General features: G+C 39.2%; 2 protein-coding genes across 2 annotated transcripts in view; one reads left to right on the top strand and one right to left on the bottom strand.

The window, feature by feature from the left end:
• Positions 1-174: 174 nt before the first annotated feature.
• LOC101859270 (ficolin-2) lies at positions 175-4,442 on the top strand. The gene is made up of 2 exons (XM_005108360.3): positions 175-542; positions 3,359-4,442. Exons 1-2 carry the CDS (start codon positions 375-377, stop codon positions 3,728-3,730), a joined length of 540 nt encoding a protein of 179 aa, XP_005108417.1. The 5' UTR covers positions 175-374; the 3' UTR covers positions 3,731-4,442.
• Positions 4,443-10,406: 5,964 nt separating this feature from the next.
• LOC101860446 (TBC1 domain family member 1) overlaps positions 10,407-13,371 on the bottom strand; it is a 44,231-nt gene continuing 41,266 nt past the window's right edge. Inside the window, exon 4 of the mRNA XM_005108365.3 lies at positions 10,407-10,516. Coding sequence (XP_005108422.3) covers positions 10,407-10,516 — 110 coding nt within the window. The remainder of the gene's footprint in view (positions 10,517-13,371) is intronic.

The raw sequence follows: 13,371 nt of genomic DNA, 5'->3' as shown, positions 1-13,371 counted from the left end.
AGACCAAAACAATCTCTCTATTCCGACTATCATTGCTAATCACTTCGCCTAATACATGTTCCGGTAATTTAACTACCTATAAATAGATGGAAGTTTGACCCGTGTCAAAGGTTTGGGGGGTGGCTGACGATTCGGGAGGTGGCTGCGGGTTGACGAAAGGGAAAAGCGCCTCGCCGAACACACCGTTCACCTTGTGACTTTCCAATCAATAAATATAATTTATCCCCGGTGTACAATATCCATGCATAGTACAACATTTTTTAATAATTTTGCTGAAAAGTCACTTATTAAATGGGTATGGTTTTATTTCCAGAAATAGAATGAACCCCATATCAGCATGAATTTTTTTAATACATTGTGATTGAACGTGATCCATGATGACAGGTCTCACAAACTGGCGTAATGTTCTGTTATGTCTACAGAGACGTGCCTCGGGGGACGTGGACTTTTACCGAGGATGGACCGAGTATAAGAATGGATTCGGCAACCTCAACGGCAATTTCTGGTTTGGGTTGGAGAAAATCCACCAGCTGACCAACCAGGCAAGTTGTGTTTTGTTTTGTTTATAATGTACAATGTATTGTCAAGATTGTGACATCACTTAGCGCCGCTGCTGTTGTCCATGGCAATATACCTGTTGCTGTAGTTATTCGCGTTTTTGTTGTTGTTGTTGTTTGTTGTTTTGTTTTGTTTTTTGGGGGGTTGGTTGTTGTTGTTGTTGTTGTTGTTGTTGTTGTTGTTGTTGTTGTTGTTGTTGTTGTTGTTGTTGTTGTTGTCGTTGTGGTTTTTGGTTTTGGTTTTCCCTCAGTGATGAAGCAGAAAATGGTCAATGCCACGAGCAAGGAATAGCCGAACACTATCACCCCGTGCCATGGTGCCTGGTCCCATAGCCCTTAAAATAGACAAAGTAATGGGTTGGAGGCTCTCATCCCTGTAGCAAATTCTGGGTAAACTCCCTTGAACACGGGGGAGGGTTGCTCTGTTGTTCAGACCAATGCCACCCCCACACCACAGCAGACCCTCCTCCCTCTGTTCTGAAAGCGTTTGCCGAGGCGTCTCTAGACACGAATCCTTCCGTCATTGAAGAACATGGAATACCTGGACTCGTCTATAAACAGCACACTTGACCACTGTTGGTGTGTCCATCGCAGGTGACGAGTACACCAGGTCCCTTGGGCATTGCGTGGGCCTAGGTCAGGGATAGACGGACTGCTGGTCGTCTAGAGTGGAGTCCATGTTGACGTAATCTGTTCCTTATGCTCTGGGCACTCACTTGGTTGTTGCTGTGGATCACCAGCTGTTGTCCGACTTGTGTAGCGTTTGACGTTTTAGCTGCCAGGGTCGCCAGGACAATGTAGCGGCCATGTTGTCTTGTTAATCTTATTGGCCGCTCGGACTACTTATCACACATATTGTTTCTTGAACGTTTCCTGAACAATGGCTAAAAGAGTATGTACGCATATCTGTACCGTAAAGTGGTGTTTGAAGGGATTTTTAGAGGAGAAAGCAGAGACTTTTTTGAAAAAATAATTGTCAGTTTTTTTCTCAAATACCATGTTTTAGTTTAGTTTTAGTAAGTGTTTTACGGCACTTGAAACACAATAAGGTCACATAAGTGCCGAAGATTAGAGGTGTTACAAGAGGGTAACAAACACAAAAAAGAAGGAGGGGAGATAAATACGATAGATGTTTGATAGGAAAGAAGAAGCAAACCACACCAGAACACCAGCCAACCACCCACAAACCATTATTTCCACCGCTCATATGCTTCACTTTTAGTAGGAAATCCCCAATCCATTTCTGCTGAGTTAATATTATCAAGTAGTTGCCACATTTTACTTTGAACTATGTTCTGAATGTTTTTATTGGAAAGAAAACTATTTTGGTCTTCTCTGACCTTTACCGGCTGTCTCAAAATACTATTTTTCCGCATTTCATCTCATTTTTCTACTCGATTTCTGATTCGATTTTAATGTAACTTTCACAGGATGTTAAAAACACCTAAATCAAAAAATTGTATTGAAGAATAAATTTGTTGCAAATGTAGCTTTTGATAAAACTGGTGACAAAACACACCCCTGAGGACCGCCGGTGTTACAAAGAATTGTGTCAGATTTTGTGTTGTTTAGCTTCACATATTGTGGTCTGCCTGTCAAAAATTCCAGGACCCATGCTGCGATATGATGACTAACTCTCAGACTCAGAAGTTTTTCAATGACAATATGCGGTTGAATTGTATTAAATGCTGAGGAAAAATCAACAAAAAGTACCCTTGTATATGTTTTAGATGTTTCAAGGTGTTTCAGTATAAAGTCACAAAAAAGTACAGCATCTTCTACGTTCCTTTCTTGTTTGTATGCAAACTGGAATGGATCTAGATTTCTATGAACACAACCTAGAATATTTGAGAGGATCAATTTTTCAAGGCACTTGAAAGCAATGGATGTAAGAGCGACTGGTCTTAAGTCATTTAATTCATATATTTTAGGCTTTTTTGGTATTGGTATCACCTCCGATGTTTTCCATATTGTCGATTAAAGTATTAAAAGCAGTAGTCGCAGCATAATTGCATTATGTATTCGGGGCTCTCCCTTTTGAATTGGAAACGGACGTTAAATCAGAGCTCTCTCCCCTTAGATGATTACTCTAAATGTGTAAGTATGATTACTATTGTTGTTGTTCTTATTGTTGTTATAGTTGTTACTATTGTTATCATTGCTTTATTGTGTTTTGTTGTTGTTGTTGTTGTTGTTGTTGTTGTTGTTACTGTTGTTATCATTGTTTTTATTGTTGCTGTTGCTGTTGTTGCTGCCGTTATTTCTGTTGTTGTTAATGTTGTTATTGTTGTTGTTGCTGCGGTTGCTGATGTTGTAGTTGTTGCTGTTGCTGTTGCTGTTGTTGTTGTTGTTGTTGTTGTTGATGCATATTTTCATCTTAGATTCTCAATCCTTTGAAGCAATTTGGGGGGGGGGGGGGGGAGAGCCACTGAGTGTCTTCCTGCCCCACACTGCCGTCTGTACAGAGCCCATGTACTTCTATCTTTTTCTGTGCTTGGTACGGAATGTTTTATCTATGTTTTTCTATTGCGCTTCTTTAGTCTTTCTCGTAAATTTATTGTCCTACTAAACACAGTTTTGGGAAATTTTAAAGTCCTCAATGCGGTGCCCCATATGGCATTTCGCAGGAAAGGAATTTTTGAAATTACCAGAAACATTAGGACAAGACTCGGATTTGAACCTGTAACGTCCGAGTCAAAGCCTGACCATATTCAGATGAGAAACAACAGCTGGGTTTTGTTCAAATCATCCATATCTATAAGACAGACTTGTTTTAATTTTTCCCTTGCTCTCATCACCAGGGGAGGTACCAGCTGAGGATCGACCTGAAATACAAAGGAAAATACTACTACGCTAGTTACAAGAACTTTTCGCTGAGCGGAGAATCTGAAAACTACAAAATTCATGTATCCGGATTTTCGGGTAATGTAAAGGACAGCATGGCTGCTCACAATGGCCAGCAGTTCTCTACCAAGGACCGTGACAACGATCAGGCTACATTCAGCTGTGCCACAAAGTATCACGGAGCTTGGTGGTACAAGTACTGCCATCAGGTGCACCTGAACGGAGTGTGGGGCAGCACTGTGCTTGCGAAGGGTTTGAACTGGGCGAGTTTAACCGGATGGACAAATTCTGTCAGCTTCAGCGAAATGAAGATCCGACCAAATGCTTAGTAACAGCTCCATGGCAGAGAATCCATTCTATGACATAATATGTTGATTTATGAATGTAGATGTCTGCCTGTCTGCGTACTTGTTTTTGTTGGAAGGGGAAAGAAACATACTGATAGAACAACCTCAAGGTCTTTACATGGGAAATGTCATAAATAACTAGTCACTCCGATGTGCACAAACATTTGTTTATTTTTATTTTCATCAAAAATCAAAATGAACAATGTTGCCTTATCCTTGCAAGGCATCTCCACATCAACGACCGCCATATTTGGATACATAATATTCTATCAATACATGATAATCAATCCAATTCAATGGCAAAGACGACGTGGAACGTTATTAATAAATAACGTTCCGCCAAAAATATAGTGCACATCGGGTAACAAAAGTTTTGTTGTCTGAGGTCGTTGGATTACTTTTTTTTAAAGGGGTGATACTGGAACAAGTTTGTCTATCTTCGACTCCTACTTTGTGGATCCTTGGTGCTTTACTTTATAAATATCCCCAAACAGAAATATTTTGTTTCTTTACTACAGGCATACAGACATATATATGCATTCACAATGTAAGATGTACAGACACTTACACAGTGTACAGATATGTACAGACACTTACACAGTGTACAGATATGTACACGCACACACATATACCCTCACATATTCACATTTGTTGCGGGTTCAGGGGTTCGAGCCGCAGGCCTGATGTTGTGTCCTTGGGAAAGGCACTTAACACAAATGTTCCCCACTTCACCCAGGTGGGAATAGGTACATGTACCCAGCTATAGACAGTGAAAGATCTTGTCAGTTTCTTAGTGTTTGAGCGCTTAACCAGCTCCTTGCACTGTATGCTTCCCGCAAAGCTGAGAATGTTTCTGGGTGTTCTATGGTCTGCTGGGGTAATAATATAGTGTAAAGCGCGTAGAGCTTGCTTTCGAGTGGGGACATGCGCTATACAAATGCTATTTATTATTATTATTATTATCCTTTCACGTTCACTTGTGACCCACCCATGTTCTTGTCCTCACACAGTGCCGCGTTGTACAACGGTAGAGTACAAGTCTAACTACAATAAAAGTACAGCAGACTACCATTACCAGTTCCCCGTAAATCTGTCCCTTAAATAGAAAGTCAAAACTAGAGTTGTCCTGACATCCGATATTGAAAGAGAAATAATTTACTTCTGCACAGGAGCAGATTAAAATTCAAAGTTTCATCAAGACGCAGATTTTTGCATACGGGTTTTAAAGTTGGATGACGAAAAGAATCCATTCAAAGGGATCACTGCAAACTTTTGTTCCGACACGTTTTCCTTGATGTAAGCCTAAAGTGGGTAAAAAAAATAATAGGGGATATACAGCATAGATCTACTCCTTAAACATTTAAACGTTGACATGTTTTCCTCAACACTACACTTTAACGTGAGTAATTTTCGTGACTCACGTGGAGCACGTGAAGACGTCGAGACAGCCAGGGGATGAAATCGACAAGCTTACACTGAAAGTGGGGGCAGGGTGGTGTCGCTGTCTCAAAATGAGCAATAGCAATTTGTAGGCAAGGTTACTGTAAGTCATCTATTTTAGTGATCCTGTGTTTGCATCCAAAGAGCGGTTTTCAATATAGGGCCCAAAGAGAAAAATTTCGATTCTTGATCAAGATTTTTAACAAACATTTTTGTTTGGTCGCTGGCCTGCAGAAGTGCCATTCAAAGTTCATGGGCATAGGTAAATTAATAAATGAGCTAGATTGATTTTTTAACGCAGTCAGACGAAAGTGAACAGGCTATAGCAGTGTTCTTTCGGCTTTCCTTGATCGTCGTGTGAGTTTCGCGTTAAAAAAAAAGCTGATATGACAGATGTTTTGGTGTTGTAGATCTATCGAGCCTTGACAATCTCGATCGGGTAAATCAAGATCTATTTTCATTTTCGTTACCATCCGGATTCTTTACTCTTTGTTTGATGTAACAGTTTTTTGCACCCCCGTCAATACAATTTAGATCATTTAGGAAGTTGCCTTCCAACCCTGCCTGTCAGGGCCAATCCAGACAAATACGTCATCCCAGGAGAAAGACCGAGGTACTCCATAAAAAATTCTCCCTATTAGAGAATCGAACTTGGGCCTACAGCGTGCGACAGCGATGCGCCTAACTGATAAACAACAGACACCAGTTCACACATGCTCTCTGTTATCTGTTTGATGGTAAAAGTGAAAACACGCAGAAACACCGCGACAGCGATAATTATTCGTCGTTCTGAGCTACTTTATTCCTTGACACATTAAAACAAGGTTTGCCCGAGTTGGGGTTTGTCGTTCCCCTTCTTCAAGACCGGTCAATGAAACTGAACTTCCAACGCGTGCTCGCGTCACTTTATACATCTACTGGTGTGAGTGCCATATTATACGTATTGTCTATCAGGGACACGTGACACGCCTTGTGTGAGTACCATTGTTATGTATATATTGTCTATCAAGTTCGCCAAAAATCCTTCAGACTTGACCTTTGATGTATTCTGTGAGCCGAAGCGTCTTTTGAGATTCGTCAACAGCGAAGGACAAGACTTCACGGTTTAAAAAATAAAAGGTGTGGGGGGAATAAGGAGGAAAAACACTTTTTTATAAAAATACACTTGAACGTCTTGACGAGATACCGGAGTCTAAGGTCTGTGAACCAAATTCTATTACTAGAGATGGAGCATTGTACAACACAATTATGTTGAAAGCCCTGTGTGTAAGTGTACCTCATGAAAAGCTATCACTGTATGAAGACACGGATGATTAAAGCCGGATCTATGGTTTAGCATTAAATTCTTAAAAATCAGAACTCACTCCATGATACAATGATTTCTTTATTTTCAGTGTCACTGTGTGCCCCCTTAGTCCTTCCAACTCCGGCATTCAGTACAGTGATAAATAATGTTATACTCTCTTCCACTTTCACATTTACCTTTTTTCTCTGCCTTCAGGGCCATCTATAAAGTTGTTTCTTTTAATTAGTTTGTCTTACACCGCTTTTAGAACCTGTGAAAACTGAAACCCAGACATGGTTTTGACAAGTGATGTTCTGACTTTTCTACAGGCCTAAATCAGGATCTATTTCATGTTTCATGGTTAAGGGAGAACTGGTTAGAATTGTCTGGCATACCCAAACCACACAGGACTTATCAGTTCCCAGTTGGCATGTCCTTGTGAGGAAGTGTGTTTAAATATAGGTTTTTTTCTTATCACAGGCTACGAATTGTCAAATAAGTTTGACAGTCACCCTGCGTTTAAATCCATATTCAATATTGGTTGATGGGTATCTGTACGATAGTCTGAAAATGTCTTTTTAAAAACACAATATCTTGTTTAATACAGAACTGTTTGCCTTCACGTATGAACTCCCAAATGCACACACACACACACACACACACACACACACACACACACACACACACACACACACACACACACACACACACTCACACACGTACACACACAAACAATCTCACACACAAACAATCTCACACACATACCCACACTCACAAACACACACACACACTTACACACACACAAACACACACACACACACACACACACACACACACACACACACACACACACACACATCACATACGCACAAATATAGAATAATATAAGCTGGGGTTTTGTTTTATTTTGTTTTGTTTTGTGTTTTGTTTTTTTGTGTGTGTGTTTTTTTTTTGGTTTTTTTTTTGGGGGGGGGGGGGTGACTATATGAGAAATACTAGACTTGTATAACCAAGCTCCACTCGATGGTAACTACTTGTGCCGAAATAAAGCTGGGGTTTTATTTTTTCCTTCTTTGTCACTGCACTTCCTGATTTTGGCCTCACTACCTGAAATTTACCGGGAATCTGCATGAAATAGGAACATTTAGGTAGGCAGCCCTTAACCCATCGGGAGCTGTTAAATATTTTGCCAATGGGTTTGTGGTATTCTTTCTAGGTAGTGTATTGCGAGTTTTTCTGCGTTGTATTCTTCAGTCACAGGCTGGTTTTATGTTTGTGGTATTCTTTCTGGGTGATGTATTGCGAGTTTTTCTGCGTTGTATTCTTCAGTCTCAGGCTGGTTTTCTGTTTGGAGGTATTCTTTCGGAACTTTGCATGTATACAATTAGAGAATAACTAAAACTACAATAAACATCAGACAGTGTCCAAAACAGTGTTCTTTCTTCATTTTCGTTTACTTCGTGTTCTGTCTACGTACAGTTGGTCATTGTGTTGTTCACACTCAAACATATTATTTCCTAATGTGTTCGTTCTATTTACAGTTTGTCCTTGAAATTAATCCGTGATGTACTGATTCTGTTCCACTGTCAGTCTTTAGTCTCTGACAGACACGGTGTACGATAATCTCCGATTCCAAGTTTTCATCCAGATTTCGAAAGTTCTATTGCATGTAAGAGAAAACAAATTCTACTTGACACTAAGTGGCCATTATTGAGGCAGCTGAGTGAAAAAGATAACGAACGCGTTGATAAACTCGAGATTTCCATCTGCAATCCAGCCAGCATAATATTCAAATAAGCTATCTGTTGTTATCCTTTTTTAATTCTACTCGGTTCTCACCCGATGTTGTGCTTTGTCACTGAAGCTCGGTGTTGCGGGTTTTGGCAGTGTGTATGTGCGTGTGCTTGCGTGTTGTTGTTTGTGTGTGTGTGTGTGTGTGTGTGTGTGTGTGTGTGTGTGTGTGTGTGTGTGTGTGTGTGTGTGTGTGTGTGTGCCCGCGCGTGCATACATATTACTATATACCAATTGCATGGTAGGACCCAGTTACGAGTCAACTTGCCCATTGGATGGCAAATATTTGTGCACCATTCAGTTTAAATCAAATCTTTTATTTTGACCTCTTTCCTCGAAAAAGTGCGAAGCCATGCTTCGTTGCAATGACGTCATGCCAACTGTGTATCACATTTTTCCTTCTCTGCACACGATAGTATTATTGTGCTGTTAAATATTTGAGCCGCAACTTATTGACAAATATTTTCTCAACCACGGAACAGCTTTTGCAAAATGACCTGTATCAATTTGTCTTAACATGAAAATCCAAGTAGGTGGTTTCTACAGGTTTTAAAAGGTTTACAACTGTGCTGTGAACAATCCCATTTTCAGTGTGACGGAGATATTTGTATTCTATATATATATATTAATGAAGAAAAGTTTGTAAAGCTAGCCCCAGTTGTTGTGGAAAAATATGATTAAGTTAAGACAAATTGCTACACACTGCTGTGCAAAGTATGGATGACATTGATTAACCCGTTAAAGAGGATATTTATTGAGGATAAATTGCGCCATGAATTTTTGACCGCACTATAGAGGTTTGTCTTTCTGATTCGTTCATAGTTTTCTGGTTTCATTTGCCTTTTGGTTTTAGTTGGGTTTTATTTATTTTTTATTACTTTTTTTTTGGGTGGGGGGTGTTTGCTTTCGTTCTTTTTTTTTAAAATCTTATTTCTTTTATGAAATTTCTTTTTAACATGAACTTCACAAAAGTAATGGCATCTTCTACCAAAATACCGGCGAAAAAAAAACCAAAGGAAAGGAACGAGGTAGCCACTACCCAGGCAGCTGTGGCGACGGTGGCTTGCGTCTGTGGTGGACTTGCTTTTTGTTCAACTGTCTAATTTGTAACAAGGCGGTGGGTGGTTGGCGGATGCTCTACTGTAGTTTGCTCCTTCTTTCATCAAACACCAATCGTCCTAATCTCTTCTCCTTTTTTCTTTGTATGTTAACACTAGTACCACCTCTAATCTTCGACAATTATATGACCTATTTGTGATGCAAGTGCCGTGAAACTCTTATATATGTAATGTATACTAATGCTTGTTCATTTTCGCATTGTTAAAAAATCTAGTTCATAATACTACGGATTTACCTGTGCAGACGAAACTTTTCATGGTACTTCTGCAGGCCAGACAAAAATATTTTTTCAAAAACGTTTGATCCAGTAATTTTTAAGAAATGTTCTTTGGGCCCTGTATTATAGTTTTTTCAGTTCAAATATACACATAACAAATTCAAAGACCGCATAGAAAGACCCAATTACACGTAGCAAATCCAAATATACAAATGACGTCATAAAAAGTCCTAATACAGCAATAGCAAGTTCAACTGTAAACATAGAAATCTCAAATCTAACACATAGCAAATTCAAATGCCACATAGCAAGTTCAAATATAAATATGCTTGAACTAGAGTAAAAGGAGGCTAAGTGGGTGGTTGGTGGGTGCTCTGGTGTGGTTTGCTCCTTCTTTCCTATCCAACATTTTTTGTGTCTGTTACTCTCTTTTAACACCTCTAATCTCCGGCACTTATATGACCTTATTGTGTTGCAAGTGGCGTAAAACTCTTACTAAAACTAAAAAGGAGGCTAAAAAGTATAAGAAGTATATTAAGGTAAAAAGTAAAAGGGTTTGGAAGTTTTTTTGTCCACGAAAAAGTTAGACGTAAGTGTGTGGTGCCACAAGGAAGAAACCATGTGAAACGAAAGTAATACATGTAGTTAAATTATGTTAAAACCGAAAATAAACTCACATGTTTAACAGAAACGAATGGTTATGATACAAATCAACATACTGCTGGTATATTATAGAACTAACTGAGTGAAATCGGAAGCAAAGTTTAATTTTATTTACTTATTGCTGCACCACAAAACGCTATGGCTTATAGGCTTGCATTGATCTGAAGGCTGGTGCCATTTTCACTATAGTCACAGTTTGTGATTTTTGTTCCATCATCTGGGCAAGTGTGACCATCCTTTGTCGATGAGTCAGCTGAGTGAGGATTTGGTCTTTTGTTTCACCGAGCCACGGTTTCAAATCGTATTTCCAAATTCAGAAGTGTTCTCGTAGAGGTTAAGAAAAGGTGTGTAGGGGGGTAGTTATTTCTTCCCCAATCTATTGATGAGTTGCCATTTAAAGCCTGCCTTTGTGCACGAGCATTGTTACATACAAAGCATGCTTCGTTTCGGGGATTGTTGGACCAGTTTCTGAGAGGGATGGGTTGAAACGAAAGCTGCCATTCCATCTACTTGAAAGTCGTGAAAGACCAGGCCACCCTCGTCACTGAGAGCAATTAATTAGGCCCCTATGGCATCGTGCGGTTCGGTCCCCTTCGACCCTGCATTACTCGAACAAAGCATTGACCACTCCGAGCTCTTCATCGGTTTCTATTCGTCAACGGCTTGCTACCAGCTTCCTCAATAAAGGCAAATTCATACTGCTAAATGTTCTGCATCAGCCATGCTGCATATTGATCTAGTTGCTTCAGTCCTATCTGAATTTCTTTGCGTGGGAGCATCCTCGGGATTTTTTAAATGGTGATCAATTCACCTTAAAATTAAACTGCTTATGGTTGTCGTCAACTCAGTTTGAGCCCATTAAAATGCTTTTCACGCTGAATAATCTTTGTGGAGGATATTTCCTTTTGCTATGTGGCATTTGAACTTTCTATTGTGTTACATTAATTGGATTTGCTATTTGTACATTTGAATTTGGTACGCACAATTGTGCACTAAAATTTCCTATTGAACATTTGAACTTTTTATGTGGCGTAAAACTTGCTATGTGGCATTTGAACTTGCTATGTGGCATTTGAACTTGCTATGTGGCATTTGAACTTGCTATGTGGCATTTGAACTTGCTATGTTGCATTTGAACTTGCTATGTGGCATTTGAACTTGCTATGTGGCATTTGAACTTGCTATGTGGCATTTGAACTTGCTATGTGGCATTTGAACTTGCTATGTGGCATTTGAACTTGCTATGTGGCATTTGTATTTCTTTTGTGTACATTTGATCAGAAAAAACTATAGAAACTGTTCGTTGAATGCATAGACCTACACAAGATCACCAAAATAAATGACTTACAGTAGGCTTAGCCTTGCCAACAAATTGCTCATTTTGAGACAGCGATACCGCTCTACCCCAACATTTCAGTGTAATAGGGGGTGCCCACATACGCGATTGGGTCGGGACGGGTCGGGTCGGGTCGATCTGGTAGTCGGGGCTAGCCAAATTGAGGGTGCAAAGCGGCCATCGTGGCTCAAACCGATCGACCCGGTCGGTGACCTACAAAAACTAACCCGTTTGTTTTCAGGCTTGCGTAAATTATGCGTTTTACCCAATTTTGGTTGAACTTTTAAAACTTGATTATTATGTCTTGAACACGGTGTTACATTTTCGTGATATTTACTAACTTGAATAAATAAATAAATAAATGAATGAATGAATGAATGAATGAATGAGTGTATGAATAAATAATAAATAAATAAATAAATAAATAAATAAATAAATAAAGATAAATAAATAAATAAATAAATAAAAATAAATAAATAAATAAAAATAAATAAATAAATAAATAAATAAATAAAACAAGTTATCAAACAGCTTTATTTTCCTGGTCAACTGCTATGCCATGGCAGTCGGGAGAAAAGTGTGAGGGAAATGAAAATGTATCATCATCATCATCATCATCATCATCATCATCATCATCATCATCATCATCATTATCATCATCATCATCATCAAGTGCCAGATCTGCGACAGACAACGGCGATCATGGTTCTTCATTCATTCCTTTGCTCGAATGCTCTTAAAAAGCTACGGTTCCCTGATCTTTCCCTTTTCCCCATTTGTGTTTATGTTCCCTTCGTCACTTGCTCTGGGCCTACTCCTGCCTCGTTTGCCTTCAATTTTGCCAGTGAAATCTAGATGCTCAAGACCCTTATGTCTATTTAGGTGTCCCAAAAACTGCATTTGTCGTTTCCTGGTAGTTTTTAACAGTGAGCGTCCCACGTGGACCTCATCAAGCACTACCTCATTGTATTTCTTTTCCTTCCACGATACTCTTAGCAGTCTCCTAAGAAACTACATTTCTGTTGCTTATATTTTATTTCCACTGTCTTTAGTGATTGTCCAGAAAATGTATAAAGTTCATCAAAACATTACGAGAGTATAAACAGCTGACACGTATCTCATAACCTAGATCTATAATATAAAGAGACAATGGAAAGGGAAAGCAGTAAAAATAGATTTGTCAAATCTTAACTTTACATAGAGGCTTTAGCGTAGGTGTTGTTATTTAAAGGCTTAAGTATGTGTCCTTTGTTTGTGTTTGTTGTTTTTAAGGGGGAAATTTTTTTTAAGAAATCATAAAGGCAAAATAAAATAGGTGAAATGTAATTAATTGGGGGGGGGGGGTGTAGTTGTTTGTTGTTTTTTCAGATAGCTAATTTGTGTTGATGGTGACACATGTCACCTAATTTTGTAAAAGAGAAGTTTGTGTGTAAAATACAGTGTACAGATTTTTGAAAGTCAAGATATAACTGTGCTTGTCGAAGGAAAAAAACCGATCATAGGAATAACATAAAATAAAGGCTTGTTACAAAAAGGGGCCAGTTTGAATACAGTACGGCCGTCCTTTGGCTTAGACTTGTGTGTGTGTGTGTGTGTGTGTGTGGGTGGGTGTTTGTGTTTATGTGTGTATGTGTGTGTGTTTGTGTGTATGTTTGTGTGTATGTGTGTGTTTATGTGTGCGTGTGTTTATGTGTGTATGTGTGCGCGTTTGTGTTTGTGTTTGTGTGTGTGTGTGTGTGTGTGTGTGTGTGTGTGTGTGTGTGTGTGTGTGT

The sequence above is a fragment of the Aplysia californica genome, unplaced genomic scaffold (assembly GCF_000002075.1).
Source record: "Aplysia californica isolate F4 #8 unplaced genomic scaffold, AplCal3.0 scaffold00683, whole genome shotgun sequence".
Lineage (NCBI taxonomy): Eukaryota > Metazoa > Mollusca > Gastropoda > Aplysiida > Aplysiidae > Aplysia > Aplysia californica.
Note: the sequence above shows the minus strand (reverse complement) of the source record. Positions and strands in the feature narration are given on the sequence as shown.

What these genes read in the sequence shown, in the direction of transcription:
- LOC101859270 (XM_005108360.3), top strand. Translation starts at nt 375, where the DNA reads ATGATGACAGGTCTCACAAACTGGCGTAATGTTCTGTTATGTCTACAG. An exon ending in TCCACCAGCTGACCAACCAG is followed by an intron (nt 543 to 3,358) that starts GCAAGTTGTGTT and finishes TCTCATCACCAG; the next exon opens with GGGAGGTACCAGCTGAGGAT.